Source organism: Gastrolobium bilobum, unplaced genomic scaffold, assembly GCF_033153095.1.
Source record: "Gastrolobium bilobum isolate Gb01-03AN ecotype WA unplaced genomic scaffold, APGP_CSIRO_Gbil_v1 utg3766, whole genome shotgun sequence".
Taxonomy (NCBI): Eukaryota; Viridiplantae; Streptophyta; class Magnoliopsida; order Fabales; family Fabaceae; genus Gastrolobium; species Gastrolobium bilobum.
This window is the reverse complement of record NW_026898390.1, coordinates 410326-430016: the sequence shown is the minus strand read 5'-3', so window position 1 is coordinate 430016 and position 19691 is coordinate 410326. Positions and strand designations below refer to the sequence as shown.

The 19691-nt window shown below is 35.7% G+C and overlaps 2 protein-coding genes across 2 annotated transcripts; both read right to left on the bottom strand.

The window, feature by feature from the left end:
• Positions 1-1444: 1444 nt before the first annotated feature.
• Positions 1445-4944, bottom strand: LOC133315701 (proline-rich receptor-like protein kinase PERK14). Its single transcript, XM_061517376.1, has 11 exons — positions 4770-4944; positions 4029-4165; positions 3763-3860; positions 3481-3606; positions 3266-3432; positions 2682-3134; positions 2413-2573; positions 2235-2311; positions 1978-2125; positions 1695-1844; positions 1445-1522 (listed from the first exon to the last, which is right to left on the bottom strand). The coding sequence occupies exons 1-11, from the start codon at positions 4942-4944 to the stop codon at positions 1445-1447; spliced, it is 1770 nt and encodes a 589-aa protein (XP_061373360.1).
• Positions 4945-5866: 922 nt separating this feature from the next.
• Positions 5867-10266, bottom strand: LOC133315669 (2-oxoisovalerate dehydrogenase subunit alpha 2, mitochondrial-like). Its single transcript, XM_061517336.1, has 9 exons — positions 9924-10266; positions 8401-8538; positions 8076-8258; positions 7400-7557; positions 7195-7294; positions 6991-7102; positions 6533-6672; positions 6252-6437; positions 5867-6151 (listed from the first exon to the last, which is right to left on the bottom strand). Exons 1-9 carry the CDS (start codon positions 10176-10178, stop codon positions 5984-5986), a joined length of 1440 nt encoding a protein of 479 aa, XP_061373320.1. The 5' UTR covers positions 10179-10266; the 3' UTR covers positions 5867-5983.
• Between the last annotated feature and the right edge of the window lie 9425 nt (positions 10267-19691).

The following is a 19691-nucleotide window of genomic DNA, read 5'->3' as shown; positions in this document are numbered from 1 at the left end:
TTACTTTAAGGGGCGTTTGGTAGAGGAGAAATTTTCTTTTATCCAGGAATCTCGATTTTCAGAAATATAATTTTTATCTTCAGTTTACGATAATATTCGAAAATTAAAAATTTAAAAAAATTTAATTTTCCAGAAATCCTGAAAAATACCGCGTACCAAACATTTCCTTAAAATTTTGGATTGAAGTGAAACTTAACAGTTTTAACAATTGCTCCAACCACTAATCCAACACTCTCTAAATTCTGCCACGCCAAGGTTCCCAAGTTCCCCCCTATTGTGGATATTTTAAAAAATATATATGTAATTGAACGAAAATGTGTAGAACACAAGTTAGGTACATAGAAATGGTAACTTGCTTAAAAAAAATGACTGTTTTAATACTTCAGTTTTTCTTTAACACATGAAAATAATGACACTCACATATAATAATAAAAGCACATAGAAAGACATACCTTATTATTATTGTTATTCCATGAAAGATTATCCTCTTAAAAGGAATTAAGTTTTAACCGATTGAATTATTTTTTATTGCACAACTGATTTAAGGAAAGATTTCCAGCTAAGGTTACTGGTTCCTATATATACATATATATGGTCAGAATCATTTTACACCAGTGTAAGTTATACTCTTAATCTTGTCCGTTTATTCTATTTATATCTAAGGGCTCTAATTTTTTAGTAATGTGAGCCATTAGATACAAGTAGATCAATGATTAAGATTGAGTGTAAGACTTCTAACTCTTACATCGGTATAAGAATATCCTGCGCCAAATATATATATATATATATATATATATATATATATATATATATATATGGGATATGATCCATTTACAATTTTTTTTTGTAAATTACACTAAGTACGACCGATCGTACACTGCATGATTAAAATATGACTGTCGTACTTAGTGTAATTTGTAAGAGTTTGTAAACAAAAAAGTTTGTAAATATAACCGGCATATATATATATATATATATGAGATAGGATCCTTTGACACCAGTGTCAAATTTCAAATTTGACACCTCATTTGAGAGCTGTTAGATCAAAAAAGATCAATGGTATTACATGCTTACAAATCAAAGTCATTGATCTTTTTTGATCTAACGACTCTTCAGATGAGGTGTCAAATTTGAAATTTGACAATGGTGTCAAAAGATCCTACCTCTATATATATATATATATATATATATATATATATGCTTGTTACGACATACAACATACAAGGCGTAACGGAATCATAACATAACAGGCTTTCTAAGAGCAAACTGACGTATTAACCAAGCTTTTCCATATACTCAACCAAGCACAAAAATAAGGGAGAAACCAAAAGAAAGATCCTGGTATGGAGAAAAAGAATATAAAAAGTACATGGCTACAAGTAAACATTGACAAAACGAACTAATAATATCAACATAATGAGCAGATGAAAACTCAACCTTCTCCTCAACTGTTATAATCAGGTGCAAATTGATCTTCCATGGAGTGAAAATGGTTACTTTCTCCCTCAAGAAGGCGCACAACCTGAAGTAACAAGCTATTAATAGTAAATTGCACTAGATATATAGAAAGAAATTGAATATATAAAAGACAAAAATAATGTCAACAATGCTAAAGTTCTAATGATGTTGCAAATAAAAGAAAATATATAACCTTGAGCAAAAGGAAAGGCCAAAGTAAAACTCCAATTAATTACCTCTCCCATTGATGGACGCATCTCAGGCTTTCTTTGCACACAGAAATATGCTGCTTTAGCCATGAGGTATAGTTCATATGTGTCATATGATTCCCCTAGACGACTGTCAATTAGTTCATGTAAAGCCAACTTCTCAATCATTGGTTCAGCCTAAATGTTTCCACATGTAATATTTATCAAGGCCAGTTAAACTGAATCTAGTAACATTCCTTTCCATGAGTATAAAAACTATGAACATTGAAGAGTTTTATAAATATTTAAAGACATAAACAATTGAAGATACCCATTGTCGGAGAGATTGTTGTTGTTCTGGATTATTGGAATTGCCAACCTTGCGTCCTGATATCAATTGTAACAGAATAACACCATAAGAATACACATCTGTCCGCACAGAAACAATACCGTCTTCAGCATATTCAGGAGCAAGGTATCTGCATAAACAGAAACAAAGCTCATTTATTTTAGCTATTTTTTTAAGTTTGGAGTTCCGAAGCATATAATTTGGCCAGTTAGTAACAAAAGACTTGAACATATCCTCACCCTAATGTGCCCATTATATTCCTTGTTTGCAGAGTATCATCACCATTCTTCCATTTGGCAAGACCAAAGTCACCTAGCTGCATTTATAACACATCACTTAATTGAAAGCACACATCACCTAGCTGCAGTCTCGTCAATAACCAAAGGAGAATGAAGCATCTTATGCTACTTAATTTACCATGGGAACAAAATCATGAGTGAGGAGTATATTGCTTGGTCTCATGTCCCGATGAATAATAGGACCACCACGGCATTCCTCATGTAGAAAACGCAATCCCTTTGCAGTTCCAATGGCAATAGCATACCTTTGTTGCCACTCAAGAACTTCTGCATTATTTTCTACAAAAAAAATGTTTCCCCATATTCATAAAATATAAACCTTAGTGGATATATCTGAGACTTATAATATCATAAGATAAAACAACACAGTAAACTACAGGCACTTACCAAATAAATGCCAATAAAGAGACTTATTGCAAATATATTCATATATCAGAATATTTTTCTTTTCTTTGCAACAGTAACCCAACAGCATCACTATATTCCTGTGTCGAGCAAAACTTAAGACATACACCTCAGAATGAAATTCAGAAAATCCTTGTGTGCTTTCTTCTTTCCTTACTTTTGCTGCTATTTGCTGTCCATCTTTAAGCACGCCCTTGTATACATGACCATATCCACCTTCACCTAATAAGCTTTCCTTTGAAAAATCATTTGTTGCAAGCTGTATGTCAGAATAGCTGAACCTCATTGATTCCTTGATAGTCAACTCAGTCCTTGCCCCACAGCCAGCACAAAGAATTGGTGCATCTGAAGATTTTGGTAGAAAGCCAACTTGGAATTTCATATGACCAATCTGAGAAGTAATGGAATGACTATAATCTCCTTTGATGCTTATGCCTGAATGACAGTTAAAACTCTCATTTATTACAAAGAACCAATTTGGATACAAAACAGGACTTATACGACAGAATGAATACAACTTATGTATAAAAAAAACAGGTTAAAAAACATTAAACAGACTTTCTGACCTGATCTTTCTTGCTTAGAAGAAGATCCAAAATCTAATGAAGAGCTGTGCTCCCTTGACCTGTTAGTATACTTCATATAGCTCTTAATAGTACCCGAGCTATCAGAGGAAGTTATGGAATGGGGATAACTTTTGGCAGAGATAACAGATTGATCAATGTCTTCAATACTACGACAATCTGATAGCGAGACAAACTTGGATAAAGAATACACAAACTTTGTTTCTGTGACATTTGTGTTTTGTATATAATGAGATCTCCAGATATCCACAGACAAGTCATCTTTAACCAATGCCACCTTGCATGGCAACTTGTTGTAGAATCTCAGGTCACGCCTTAGGTGTCTGTATCCAAATTTTCCCAATACAGTTTAAAGCCATTAGGAGAAAATAAAAAGGAAACTAAGAAAAAGTGAAGTCATACTCATTAAAAGACTTATGAAAACCATCTGTCAAATGTAAGAGATAATGGTCATTTACAAGTTGTAGAGATGGTAATACCTATCAAGTACAATCCAAGATGCATTGTAGTTTTTAACCTCTTGTGAAATAACCTGTCTAATTGGAAAACCCGCGGTGACTTTAACTTCGATGCTAACCTGGAGATACAAGTTTAATTATTAATTAGCATGATGAAGAAAATAATAACACTTGAAAACAGTTGCTCTAAAAGTGATGCTATTTACAACGGCGGAATTATATGTTTTTTCATCTGCATAACTAAGCATGTACATATTTACAAAGCTCTTATAGAACTTAATATATACCCCTTCATTTTCAAAATCTTCATAACTTGATAAAAGCTCACTTGCATATACATTAACTTTCTTTCTGACTTCTTCCTCCATTGCACGAAAGTTCGTGCCAGCAAAAGACTCGGGGCATGCTAATGTCTGGTACCCCACTGTTAATCCAAAGGAAGGAGCAAAAGAGTTATGCAATGAGTAGGCAGCATATTGAACGAAAAATTCATCTATCTTAGTAATTAACTTTCCTTCTATACACACGCTCATGCAGATCAACCATTGAATAAGAAAAACAATAATATATTCAACGCATTGCTAGCTCTTCAATTGAAATCTCTTGCTCAAACTTATTATAAATCAAGGTGATACTTGAGCCTTGAGTGTCACAAAAAAAGTGGGGGAAATTTTTAACAGCCGCAATAACACTCCTATTATCATTTCAACCAATTATCAACTAATCACTCCTCGTTAAACCCGGACTAGCAAGGAAGGGTGGAAGAGGGTATTCCTATTAAATTCGGATTAGCGAGGGTAGAGAGGACAATCCTTATACACTGTCTTACCTCTGTATACATGCAAAAAGACTATTTTGTGGATTCAAACATATAGTCACAAAGAATCAGTTTTATCACTTCTGTATGCTCGCCCTCTAAACTCCTGTTATCATTTCAGATGAGAAATAAAATGGCTCAAAGAATTTAACAGTTTAGGCAATAACAACTCGTATTAATTTGACCCATCTGTATGTATAAAAACACTTACTGGGGTGAGGCACCTTATGCAAAACGCAGAGCACAAGCAACCTTTCACCAGCAGAGAGAATGACACCCCTGGCCCGAACATGATCGACGACGAGCTTGATGTCGTGCTCATTGCCGTCCTTGGTGGCATCACACGCAACGACGACGTATGAAAGAGGAGGAGGATGATCCTCCATGATGATTATGATGAAGGTTAATGTTAAAGGATGAACGTGGACGCGAAATGGGGTGATGCAGAAAAGTACATAACATGGTAATTGGCATTGAGGTGTGAGAATGATCGTCCAATGATTCAACGACAGAAGCTTTCTCGTCCAAAACAACAACACTATTCATCTCTCTCTCTCTCTCTCTCTCACACACACACACACACGCACACAGTGAAGGTTTCGACAATAACGAGAATAATATGCTTGAGGATATTCGTGGGAGACAAAAAATGGCGGGAAGAATGCCGATTAGAACAGTGCCAACATGGGAAAACTACGAGGAACTTGAAGACAGTTTTGGTTACTGCTTGCTTGGAAATGCTTTCCAAGTTGTTATATTCTATTCTTTTTCACCGTTAAACAAATCAATTTGTCATTTTTTCAGTTAATGCAAAATATTGCTCAAATGGATCAGACTAATTGTTTTTATTTGTTGAAAACTTGTTTATGTTTGTTGTTTTTCTGAGCTAACGCCAAGTAGGGGAAGGGATGTCTTTGATAACCTAATGTAATAATTTGCATTATAATATTTATATGCAATACAAACTATAGAGCAATATTTTTATGCATCTTCGAAGGGCGGCTTAATTGAGCAATGAAGTGGGTACTTGTTGAACTATTGTGATGTCCAAATCCTAATGAGATTATTAGGATGTAATTTACGAGAGAGATTACATAATGTAGCCAATGTTTTTGATGGAACCAAGATCATTAACCTGTGCGTGTGTAACCCAAGTTTATTAAATGGTATTGGTCCCGTAACATTGTGTCCATTTTTTACTGATTTTTGAACTTATCTCTGTTTCAAGTGTTTGTTCTTACATATGTTATATTGAAATGTTACTTTCAGGTTAAATTACTGTGGAATAAGTCTCAACACATAATCTAATGGTGAATAACATAGTAATCATCACAATAAAAGATGCAATAAGAACATCCAATCCCTATCTTTATTTAACATTCTGACAGTCAGGTTTAGTACAATTCCTTATTTGAATTGGCATATCTACAAAGGAACATCGGAAGGGTAGTCTTTGGGATGCTTAGTGATGGTTTTTCTAAGTACTCTATCTTGTTCTTGAAGGTTTGATGGCTGTTGGTCATAGACATCATTAAACAAGTCCTCAAGTGGAGGTTTTTGTGCTTTCTCTGCCTCCTGAATTGCTTGCAATAACTGCAGGAAAGAAAAATAAATCAGAAAAAACAAGAAAATGTCAAAACAGTTTGGTGTATACAAAGATAGACTTAATTGCAATAAGCAAAATTAAATTCACCTGCTTCCTGACACTGCTTCTAAGCTCCAATTCATCCTTTTCACTCCACCAACCATTCCTTTCTACCCATATTTTGAATCTATTCACAGGATTTCTTTCCATTTTCCAATATTCAATCTCATCAATTGGCCGGTACTTGGTTGAATCATCAGATGTAGAATGGTGTCCTACTCTATAAGTGAGAGCCTGAAGGTTATTTTTAGCATAAGATTGGTGAAACACTGAAATAGGGTGGTATCAAATAATGATCATATCTTAGCATGAAGGGAGCTAAATCATACCTCAATTAGAACTGGTCTTTTATCTCTTATAGCGATTTCGCGAGCAGTATGAACTGCACTATACACAGCAAGAGCATCATTTCCATCTACTCTGATACTCCAGATGCCATAAGCTTTACCTTTGACTACAATACCATCACCTAACCAACAGGAAAAAAATAAGTTTTCAGGAGTTCTAGTATCTGAACTTAATAGATTTGATCAAATAAAGTGTAAAGCTCATTGACATGTCAAATAGGGTATGGAGTAAGAGGGACTAAGTCTTTGTACCAAAAAAAAAGAAAAGAGAGGGACTAAGTCTATATATTATATCTTAGGTGAAGGCATATGAGTAGTTTTTGTATACTATATCTCTAACCATGCTATAAACTTGGCTAATTGTTTATATTCTATCTCTTGCACTGAAAGAGTGTGACAAAAAGAAGAATAACTAATTTGAAATGAAATGAAAAGAGTACTTCGAAACTGTTCTTCTACAGGGGTACTGATTGCCCATCCATTGTTGCGACATATAAAAATAACAGGGGCCTCCAATACTGCTGCAAAATTCAAACCAGCATGGAAATCTCCCTGCAATATTTGATGAGCTCAGATAGTAGCAATAAGGCATAGTGATGTTCAATACTATTACTTGTTAAGAGATCTCATTCATCATCACAAACCTCACTTGTGCCACCATCACCGCAATAAGTGACTGCACATGCACTTTTCCCATCCACTTTAAGGGAATAAGCAGCGCCCACAGCTTGAGGGAGTTGTGTTCTGAATTTCTTGCCAAGCAACATTAACTTTTTTCAGAGTGCATGTCACCAATTAACAATTGAATTGCAATGATTTTAACATGTTATAGTATGGTATATGTCTTACCCAATGGGGGATGACACTGTGAAGTAATTGTGCTTGTTAGACCCGTAGTGTATTGGCATCTGCCTGCCTTTACCAATATCACTTGTGTTTCCAAAACACTGGTGAGCAAATTGTTGCAGTGTAAAACCACGCCACAATAGAACTCCTGGCTCTCGGTACTATGACAGTGACATCATATTAGAAATTTTCATCATTAACAAATATACATGTGTTCAAAAAACTAGTACTATCAGCTGGGGATGGAGTTTTTCAATTTGTTCACTTATTAAAAGGGCAAACCCCTGGAGCACAAGGTTGCCCAACTTGCGAGGATAGAGGTGAAAATCGATTATATGCAATCTTATCCTTACATTTTTACAAAGAGACGGTTTCAAGACTTGAACCCGTAAACTTCCTGTCCCAAAGAGCAACCTTACTCGCGCTCAATTTGACACTTATTAGTTGAGAAGAAAAAAAGTTAGGTTACTTGAAACAGGAATATTTTGGAGTTTTAATTGTCTTGTTTTTCTTTTAGAGATCCACAATAGCAGAAAGTGTGACACAACAAAAGAAAATGGAGTTGAATTTCACTAGGAGCATAAGGGAATTGCAGTGCCTGTATAATGAACAAGCAGGACCAAGAGATGCAAGTGAGAATACTAAGAAGCAGAAAGTACAAGATGGTAGGAAATTAAACCTGAGGCAATACAATATCATCAGAAGCAAGTGCAGCTGCGGATGCAATGTTAACTGCTTCTTCTCCCATTGAGGTGAGGTAGAAGGAAATTCTTCCTTGCCTCTGCACTTCATAGAATATGTTGTCCATAGTTTGAAGAGTGACCATGTCAGAATATATCTTCACAGCCATTTCCTTGCTAACCTGTTGAATTATGGTCCAGAGATTATTCAACAATCAGTACTTATATAATAACTATCAAGCTAATAACATTCCCATGTGTTGTATCACAAACACTAAGACTCAATTCAATTTTTGGTTTTCTCAAAGTAATTAACTGAGATACCTGTACATAATTGCTGTATTTCAGGGGCTCTCCATTGTCATCAAGAACTCGATAACAAGGTACCCTTTTCTCACCAGAATCACCAATGAATTTCATTTCAGAAGTGAATGCAACTTTTCCACCAGGAAAATCAATTACCTGACACAGTGAGTAGCAGAATTAAATAATGTCACGGCATAATCAGTCTTTCTTAATTTATGGAAAAACTGCACGTATATATCCATTTTTATATTTTAGTGGAGTAACATTATTATGTATTTTTAAATTATGAGTGAATACATGTTTAGTTGCTCATTTTAGGTGAATTTCATCTTTAGTTTATTTCTGTAAATTACAATGGAAATTATGATATTCACTATGATCTCCATATTACTAACGGTGACAATTCTAACTCATTCGGGAAAAGTCCACTGCGAATTGAGTCAAATAAGAATGAGATTAGATTGGCTAACTATAATTTCAAAAAATTATTATCTCAATCTATTTTTATATATAGGTTATGAATTATAGCCGGTTCGCTTTTTTTTTTCTACCTATTTATATAATTATAAAAACAAAAAACAACTCCCCGTTAAACTCGACTAGCCAGTGTGAGATAGAAGCAATTCTTGTAAGCAGCCTTATCTTTGCATAATTGTGAAGTGACTGTTTCCTGAAAAAGGACTCATGATCTTTCAATCATGAAAGAATATTTTTATCACTATTCCGGTTCGCCCCCTTTAGCTATTTATATAATTATATTTAAAAAAATTAATTTAAAATAATTTTTTTGATTATTTATATTTAAAGATTTGCATTGATTATTATTAAAAAATTAAAATTAATTATGTTTAAAATAGTTAAATATTCATTTTAAAATGACATTTAGATAAACATTAAAAGAATAAACTTAATATTTCAATAGTTTTTTTTTTTTTTTTTTTTGGTGTGGAATATTTCAATAGTTTATTAGCTGTGCGTCCCTTCTCGAGAATTATTAAATTTTCCATCGGCTTCGTAACTGGGCCCGCTGGTCTTCCATAACGTTAAGAAATACCTATAACCAGGATTAGAACAAATCTACATTTAAAGCTAGTCAATACTCATCAAGAATAATTCCCAAAGCATTTAGCTGAAGATAATATTATAATGAAAAAATAATGTTTTAAGGCGTAAATAAAATAAAGAAAAATTCAAAATTAAATCGAAAATTTAATGATACAATAAAAAAATTGACTTTATAACTAACGGTTCAGCCAGGTCATCCATTTCCAAAATCCGTTTGACTCAAAAACTGAACCCTGAGACATGTGATGTGGAGAAAAACTTTGGTGAATCGGAGCACTGAACTACAGTTCGGTGCTCTTTTTTACCTTTTTTTTTTTATATTTCTTTTTAAATCCTAAAAAAAAAACATCGAACATCGAGTTCGGTGCTTCCGTGAACCAAAATTTTTCTCTACGAAGTGAGCTTTATTTAACCTATGGATAGGTATTCTAACCATACTATAAACTATTCCACTCTCTAATTGATACAATAATTACCTGATTTGGATCATCCTCGCTGAGATATTGATGTAATTCTAATTGTGCCTCGGCTTTGGTAGATTCAAAACGCGAGAAGAAGGAAAGGGTAGGTGAGTTGTTACCCTGTGATGCATGTTGTATATCACGGGACTTAACAAAACAAGAGGAGGAAGAAGAGGTATGGCTATGGTTAAGAAGTGATCCTAACAAGAAGGGTAGGTTTTTGTGGTGATGAGTTAAGGTCCTGGACCTTCCCAACAACCATGTTGCCATTTCTATGACTGAACATTCACAGGGAAGGGACTAGAAGCAATAATCAAAATGATCAAATATTATGGTGTGGAGGAGGGAAATGGACAAGTCCCACTCCACACGTACTTATCTTGTGTCGTAAGTTCATAGAAAACCTTTTTAACATGTTATCTCTTGTCGTGGAGCCACGTCAGATTCCGACATTATTGTTTGGTACGACGAACGGGGGCTCGATAGTATAAGCTTATACTATATATACATTACGACATTTTCAATTTTCAGTTGTTTGGTGTGACCATCGTATAATATAAGCTTATACAGTAAGATCTTTTTATACATCAAAATGATGTATAATTTAATCAAGTCTAAAAGGGTAGGATTATGCCTGATAAGGGGTTGATGTATTAATATTGCTTAAAAGTATAAATCTCAACAACTAATATATCATTTTAATATTTATATATTAAAAAAAATTATTTTAATATATTAATTTTTAAAATATTTGAGGATATTATCTTATACAATACCATACCAAACGCAAAATAGTATTAAAATTTAATCAGATCTTATAGTATAGCATGTACCAAACAGACGTTATCTTATACTATCCTAAACGAAAGTTAATAACACATTGGTAAAATTTTGTCCAAACTTACATTAAATTATAATTAAGTTTACTTTTTATTAGTGAGAGATTGATTGAGATTTCATTCAATAATTGAGCATTGGTATTAGTATTACTACTCAGGTGGGGATCCGATTTTACCAACCGAGTTATATACCGGTACTATTTTTATATTTTTTTTTCTTGCTTTTTTTTTTTTAATTTCTTGTGACCATTAATATAACGTGATGGGTTTGTAGTCTTTATAATACGACAATGAATTTACGGAGAGAGAGAGAGTTGAGGATGGGCGTTCATCTTATCTTGGTGTCCATGCTTCTTAGGTGCTAAAGTGCTGGCTATCCTTCGACAACACATGCCCAGGACCAGATCAGATCGCTTAAAATACATGAACACGTTTTATTTATGGTTTTATTATTGATGAAAAATGATGACACTACCAACCAGATTTTTTTGTTTTTTTTTTTAAATAAATATCATTTTGTATCCTCAACAAAAAAACATAGAACTCATTTTAATTCTTTTTAGGAAAAAAAGAAGTCGCCAACCAGATTTTTTTTTTTTTTATTAAGTAAATATTTTTTTGGGTCCTCAACAAAAAAAATACAAAACACATTTTAATCCACTAGAAGAAAAAAAGTCGACTTGTGGTGCCAATAAAATTTCAATTCTTTGAAATTGTGGTCTTTCATAAATTCAAAGAAGATCCACGTTAGTTTCTCAAAAAGGATTAATATAGATACTTTTTTTTCAAAGTGATTAAAATGGATTCCAAGTTTTTTGTTGAAGACCCAAAAGAATATTTACTCTCTTTTTTTCTTTGTTGAGAAAGCAAAGAAAAAAAGAAAAAAAAGAAAAAACGCCCACTTTTTTTGGTGGCTAGACTGATATTTTGTTTAAACTTTTTTTTTAGTTTATTTATGTATTAATAGAATAATAGCTACGGGTGTAAATAAGTTAGGCTAGGCTAGATTTTGCTTTAAATAGACCAGGCCTGTGTAAAAATATTGGATCCGGTCTGTTAGTCTGTGTAGGCCCCAAATTACAGGTCTGACCTGACCTGTATTTAAAAAATAAAAGCATTGGCCTAGGCCTGTTAGCCTGTTTAAGCCTATTAAACATTCAATAATTATAAGAATAACTAAAATAATATTAGTTTATTATTCGAAATTATTAAAATAATAATTGTATTTATTTTATTTATAATAAATAATATGATATAAGACTATAAGTCGACCTGTAAACTTATAGGCTCGATATGTACAAAAAAGCCTATGACATGTTTTCTAAATAGGTTTTTTTAAAAGTCTAGGCCTATTCTATTTTACTATTTGTAATAGGCCAAGTCTGGCCTAATATAGGCTAGGTCGTAGGTCTCTGTAGGCCGACCTAGCCCATTTACACCCCTAATAATAGCTATATTCTTGTTTTCTTTTAAGGGTGTGCATGACAACTTTCTCGGAATTATTTTTTATTTATTTATGTTCCTGGTAACAAAAATGGATAGAAAACTCATTTGGTAAAACTAATTTATTTATTTTTTCCTAATATGAACCGGTTTAATTTTTGTGTTGCAAAATAGAGAAAATAATCAAAAAAAATCTGTTTTTTTATTCCCTGACACAAAATAAGAAACACTCTTCTCAATCACTCTCCATCACTATCATCATCATCATCACCACCATCATCCTGACACGACCACTGCCACCATCGTCGTCGCTATCGTCGTACCATCAGTGTCTTCATCACCACCACCTCCATGATGTCACCGCCACCATCACCATCACCTCCACTCATTGCGACTGTCACCACCACCACCATCATCGTCATCACCACCGTCATCAACCACCACAACCACTACCTCCATCGTCACCACCCACTGACGTCACCACCACAACTTCAGCACCATAACCACTCCTATCGCTGCAATCACTATTATCACCACTGCCGCTATTATCATCACCTTGCCATTGCCGCCGCCGCCACCACAAAGGAAAGTGATGATTCGAAAAAAAATAATGCTTAATAGAAATTATTTTTTATTATATTATTTGTTGTGTTATTAAAAACAATTCTCATTTTCGGAATAAAAATAGAACATGTTATTAAACACATTTTTTTCTTCAAAACTGTTTCAAGGCACAGAAATAAAAAATTATTTCTTTTGAAAAAGTGTGAGGAAACATAATAGTTGACCTATTAAAGCTGAACACCTATAAACTAATTTAACGCAAAATTAGATTGTGTTTCAGACATGTTTAAAGATAATACATATAGAGCAGTACATCATAAATAATTGAGTCTTGAAATAATTTTTTTATGTTATTAAATGTTTGATTATTATTTCCAAAGAAAAAGTTGTTTGATTACTAATATATAAAATTAAAAAAATTGCAATATTCATAAATATAAATAACACAGAATTTATTATAATATTTTTTATATTATACATTAATTTACAGGCAATAAAACTAAACTAATAAAAGATAAGAATTATTAAAAAAAAAATTGCTGTGTCACCCAAAAGGTGTGCATGACAATCATTCTATTCCCTAGCACTGTTTCTGAAAAGAAACAATTCTTTTCTATTTCTGTTCCTTGAAACAGTTTCTGAGAAAAAAATGTGTTTGATAACATATTCTATTTTTATTCCAAGAATGAGAATTGTGTTTGATAACACAACAAATAATATAATAAAAAATAATTCCTATTAAATATAAAAAAATTGGATCATCACTTTCCTTTTCATATGGTTTGGTTGTGGTGGTGGTGGCGGGGGGTGGCATGATGGTGGTGGCGGCGGCGGCGGCACGGCGGTGGTTGTGGCAGTGACGTGGTGATGATAGTGGTGCTGGTTGTGATGACAGTGGCTACGACGATGGCGGTGGTAGTGGTGACAGCAATGGCTGCGACAATGGTGGGGGATGGTGGTTGGTGGCATTGGTGGCGGCGACAATGGTAGCGGTGGCATGGTAGTGGTGGTTGTGATGGCATCATGGAGATGGTGGTGGTGGTGGCAGTGGCTGCAGGTGGTGGTAGGTGACAGTGGTGGTGGCGGTGGTGGTGTAATGGTGACGATGATGGTGGTGGTGACAGTAGTGGCTGTGACGATGGTGGTGGCGGTGGTGGCTGCAGTAATGATAGTGGTGGTGATGGTAATGGTGGCGGTAGTGGTGGTGGAGGTGACAGCAGTGGATGCAACAATGGTGGGTGTGACATTGGTGGCGGCGACAATGGTAGCAGTGGCATGGTAGTGGTGGTGGAGGTGACAGCAGTGGCTGCGATAATGGTGGTTGTGACATTGGTGGCCGCGACAATGGTAGCGGTGGCATGGTGGTTGTGGTTGTGATGGCATCATGGAGATGGTAGTGGTGGTGGCATTGGCTGCGGTGGTGGCATTGGCTGCGGCGGTGGCGGTGGGTGATAGTGGTGATGGTGGCGGCGACAGTGGTGGTAGTGGCGGGGGTGATGTAATGGTGGCGATGGTGGTGGTAGTGACGATGGTGGTGGTGGTTGGTGGCGGCAGCGGTGACAGTGCCGATGGTGGCTGCAACAATGATAGTGGTGGTTGGTGACAATGATGGTAGCGGTGGTGGTAGTGGTGGCGATGGTAGTGGTGGCAGTGACAGTGGCGTGGTGATGCCGATGGTGACGGTGGTGGCAGTGGTTGCGATGATGGTGGTGGTGGTTGATGGCGGTAGTGGTGATGGTGGTGGTGACGGTGACAGTTGGTGGTGGTTGTAGCGGTGGTAGTTGTGGTGGTGGTGGCAGTGGCATCGTGGTGGTGGGGGTGGTCACGACAGCACTAGTGGTACGACGATGGCGGCGACGATGGTGGCAGTGGTCGTGTTGGGATGATAGTGGTGGTGGTGATGATGGTAGAGAAGGAAAGTGATTAAGAGAGATAAGTGTTTTTCATTTTGTGCCCGAGAACAAAAAAGCAGAAATTTTCTGATTCTTTTTTCTGTTCCCCAGCACAAAAATTAATCCGGTTCATCCGTGAACAAAAAAATAAACCAGTTTTACCAAACGAATTTTCTATCCATTTCTATTCCGGAGAACAGAAATTAAAAAAGAATTAATTTCAGGAAGGTTGTCATGCGCACCCAAAGTCATTGTAGCTAATGGCACATTGGGCGGTTGATATTAAGCGCAAACAATTAGGAACTAGACTTTGATACGTTTCATCTGTTACGACTTACTACGAATGAAAACGACAAGTAGCTTTAAAGGACGTACGTTCGTTTTATTGTACTGCTGTCTCAGCTAAGGTGAGATGCACTGCATCCACTATTCAATTTTTTTTATTTTATTTTTTGTAATACACTATTCAAATTTTGGCTTCTAATAACTGGGGAGTGGGACTGGCGAACAATGCCATTACAATGTATTTTCAAAACTTGTTTTCATATGTTTTTAATTGGTTTATTTCGGTAATTAAAAATCACGTGTTAAATAATAAAAATATTGTAACATTTAGTTATAAATGTTATAAACTGAGTAATAAAATTTACAGACTCATAAAAATTATGGACTTTTATCACGTATTAAGTAATTTTTTATTATTTAGTTTTTAATTTTAAAAAGAATGTTTGAGGCATCCCTTTTTAATATTAGTATATTACCAGGACGATCCTCATGCTATTACGAAGATAGTGAGTGGGACCCGAAAAGATTGGATCCAATCTTTTCGGGTGATTGATATTCTTAAGATTTTTTATTTTATTTTTTAAATAAGGAGTTCATAAATCCTAGTTCTCTCCAATGTTATTAGAACCGGACCGGTCATTGACCTGGCTGAGGTACCGGATCACTAGATCAATGATTCAATCGATAGGTCACAGATTGAACCGCATGAACCGGATATATATATATATATATATATATATATATATATATATATATATATATATATATATATATATATATATTTTATACTTAATTATATAATAAATATTTTAAAAGTGTCATCTAAACAATAACATGATGTGGTTTAGTGGTATTTGCTATGTTGTATATCCTCAATGCAAGGGGTTCAAATCTCATTGGATGCAATTTTTGAAATAATTCTCTTAACTTAATAATTATATAATAAATATATTAAATGGTGCATTTTATTCAACACTCTAATGTACCGGTTTACAGGTTGAACCGTCAATGCTACAACCGGACCGGTTGATGGGCTGGTCTGCTTTGTGGTTAACTGATGTGGAGCTCCCTTGACGCGATGGCTCTGGCTAGGAGTAGTTGCAATGATGCTCCGACGCTCAAGTCAGTATCAAGGTTAGGCTTATGTTATATTCTTACTGGAATTAGATTGTTATACCTAGGTGTGTACCCCTTGTTTATATAGCAAGTCTTTATACCACTTTTGGTAGACGGTATGCCTTCTAATTTGCTATCTTTATACCGCCTTTGGTAGGCGGTATGTATAATACCCCTAACTTAAATAATTTAATTAATTACTTTAAATTAAGTAATTAAGCATGTATTAATGAGTAAAATTAAGTATAGGGCCTAATTAAGAGAATTGGGGTCACTTTTGAGATAAAAAGTGTACTTAGTAAAAATTAAGGGGTATAAATGGGTGTAGGCGAAAGTACCCAAAATATAAAAATGGAAGTGAAAATATTCCTAGAAAAATATTTCAAACATTTGGGTAAAGTTTGGTGGTAAATGGAGTTGAATAGATAGATGAGCTAATACCCGCTTAAAGCCACTTAACATAAGTTAAGTGACTAAAAGCAATGAAACCCATTCATTCCCCCCCCCCCCACACCCGTCTACAAGAAGAAAAGAGAAAAGGAGAGAGTGAGAAGCAAGAGAGAAAGGGAGGGAGCCCCAAACCCTAGATCCTCCAATCCTTAACCTATTTGAGTGATTCAAAAGCCTAAACCACTTAGATTCTTCCTCTCATCCTTAAACCTAACTTAGTTTTGAGTGGGAAGCATTATGGAGTGAGATATCTCCCTCCAAAGATTTTGCCCTTGTGAGGATTTGAGGAGTTTGAAGGTGATTCTCTCCATGGGAGCTTAGGGGATCAACACTCCTTGGTTGTGAAACCATTTGTGGTGAGTTTCTTCCCCTTGAACTTGGGTTTCATGGAGTTGCATGGTTGAGGAAGATGATGAATAGTGTTTTTGGGGTTGTATGTGTTGGGGGTTGATTTAAGCTTAAGCCCTTTGTAAATGTTGTTAGTGATGATAAATAAACGGTAGAAATGAGTTTAGATTGCAATTTTAGTATAGTTTGATATTTGAGTAAATTATGCTTGAAATTAAGGATGTTCTTGAATGGTAAGTCGTTGTTTGATTATAGAATTGATTGTGTTCCTTGTATTAATAGGATTGAGGCAAGAGTACCAAGTGGAGTGACCAACCCTTGTGGTTGTGTTCAATTGAGGAAAGTTCAAGAGCAAGGTAAACCTTTGGACCTTGGGGTTGATCCCCTTGAATGTTCCACCATACTCCATTGAGGAGGAATGGTTTATGAGGTGTGATATGTAATGATGATAGTTGTTGTATGCCCATGCATTGATTCATGCATTGAAAATTAGTATGATTCTTAATGATAATTGATTGAGGTTTGATTGTTTAACAGTAATTGAGGAATGGTTGATAGATGTAAATATTGATTGAGGTAATAATTGATAGAACCATGATGAGGATGATTGGTAGGAACTTCCCTTGGAAACAGCCCTATGTGGATCTCCATGTGGTTAGAGCCTAAGAAAAATAGCCCTATGTAGATCTCTCTTGGAGGTTCCTAGATTGAGGTAAGGACTTCCCTTGGAAACAACCCTATGTAGATCTCCATGTGGCAAGAGCCTAAGAAAAACAGCCCTTCGTGGATCTCTCTTGGAAGTCCATGTAATGGTTATGGATAAGAATGTGTTAAACTGTTATGATTATATGTACATCGGAAGTGAACCTTAGGGTGGAGTGATCTCCAAGGGCCCTAGGTTTACTGTGATATATTCGTATATCTCACCCCGTGTTGTGGGGCATCATTTCAGGTACTGATAGAGGTGAGGTTGATCGAGGCAAGAAGCATGAGTAGATTGTACCTGATAGCTGGACATTTTGAGTTGCATGCCATTTAGAATTGTTATATCTATGACATGTTTTATTTTGATGGACTTAGCCTATGCTCATCTCCTTTGGTGTCTCTTTTGTTGATGGGAGCCAAGGAATTGGTCATAGTGTTTTGTAGCTAAGTCCCATGATTTGTAATTCAGACATGTTGCAATGATGTAATGTTGTAATTATAGGATATATGTATATGAGGAAATGGTATGCATGTTTCTTCTGATGTATATGTACCTTGCAAGAACTAAGAACCATTTATTGAAAATATTATATGATGTCAATTAGGTGAAAGAAGACCTTTAGGTTAAAAATCCAAGTAAAAGTAAAGATATCTCGTCTTTTTGTCCAATTTTCGTATCCTATAGGATAGATTTGGACCCTTGTTTCTTAATGGAAGTTGTAGATCTTTTTCTTAGCTTTCCATAGAGACCAAGATTGTGTAATTTGGATGAGTATAACTCAAGTTATGGGTAGAACACCATAGGAGGTCAGATTGCCCTATTTTGGTGCTTGCTCCAGAACTGCCACGCTATGAGCGTGAGATTCACGCTATGAGCGTCAATCCCTCTGACTGCTCACGCTATGAGCGTGGGAGTCCTGGAAATTTCAGCACCTATTTTCTTAGAAAATGCGTAACTTGAGCTACGGTGCTTCGATTTGAGCGCGGATTGAACCCACGCGTAGCTAATGAAAAATCCTATAATATATTGGACAAATGGAGACTATAAGAGTAGTATATTAATTTCTTAAATGAATAAAGAGTACATGTGTTTATTGTTTAAGAACAACAAAAGTGAGTTTTAAGCTTTGGTGGTCTACATAAGACTTACAATTGGAAGTCTACCGATGATTTAAGTTGTAATCACATTACGGAATGGATTTTAAACAAAAACGTCTATGAATAAAAAAGGAAAAATTGTATCCGTATTTAATTCAATTTTGTGATTGTAACTGCATTTAATGCCGTACGTAATGTTAACAAACTGGTTCTAGAATGGGGCGTTACATTTTATGGTATCAGAGCAGTTTTGGTAAGGAAACTTGTGGACTATTGTTATATCTGTATGGTGTTGATGTTTTATATTTGTTTTGGTACTCTTTATGATTATTGCATTTGTGATCACTGAGTGTGAGCCTGATCAACTCATCTCTTTGTGTAACATGTGTAGTGTCATGACGAGGAACCGAAATAACCTTGGACCATCGAATGCCAATGCTCAGCCAGAACCTGTTTTGGCTGCTTTTGTTAGGCCCCGAAGTGGTCGTGGGGCAACTGGCAGGCAGTCGGATCCCGTGGCTGAAACTCTTGCAGCCGTGCAAGGAGAGTTGGCTGCTAGTCAGCAAGCCAATGAAAATTTGATGAAGACAAACAAAGACTTGCGGAATGCTATGGCCGCGATGATGAACGAGTTGAGGACATTGAGGGGTGCTAGACCTGCGAACCGGCAACCCACTCCTCCTCCTTACACTGCCACGCCTACTCCACATATTCTACAGGAAGAGGATGAAGCGAATAATAATGACGGTGAGGCTAGTCACCATTCTGGTAGTCATATCCATCGCACTGAGGTTCATCAACCACGTGTTGAGCATGTTGATGAACATGAAGCTGAAGAAAGACGATTAATGGCTTTTAGAAAACATAATCCTCCTTCTTTCAGTGGAGGCTACGACCCGTTGGTGGCAGCAAAATGGCTCCAGGCTATGGAGAAGATCTTCAGGGTGATGAGATGCCCTGATGCAATGAAGTTGGTCTACTTCGTGTATATGCTGGAAGAGGAAGCTGAGGATTGGTGGACGAATACAGTGCAACCATTAGAA

Coding starts and splice junctions, on each gene's coding strand:
- LOC133315701 (XM_061517376.1), bottom strand. CDS start 4,944: ATGGAGGATCATCCTCCTCCTCTTTCATACGTCGTCGTTGCGTGTGAT. Junction 3,135..3,265: donor TTCTAAGCAAGAAAGATCAG/GTCAGAAAGTCT, acceptor ACTGTCATTCAG/GCATAAGCATCAAAGGAGAT. Junction 2,574..2,681: donor TCTTTATTGGCATTTATTTG/GTAAGTGCCTGT, acceptor TTTTTTTTGTAG/AAAATAATGCAGAAGTTCTT.
- LOC133315669 (XM_061517336.1), bottom strand. CDS start 10,178: ATGGCAACATGGTTGTTGGGAAGGTCCAGGACCTTAACTCATCACCAC. Junction 6,673..6,990: donor TGTAGAAGAACAGTTTCGAA/GTACTCTTTTCA, acceptor CCTGTTGGTTAG/GTGATGGTATTGTAGTCAAA. Junction 6,152..6,251: donor GAAGCAGTGTCAGGAAGCAG/GTGAATTTAATT, acceptor TCTTTCCTGCAG/TTATTGCAAGCAATTCAGGA.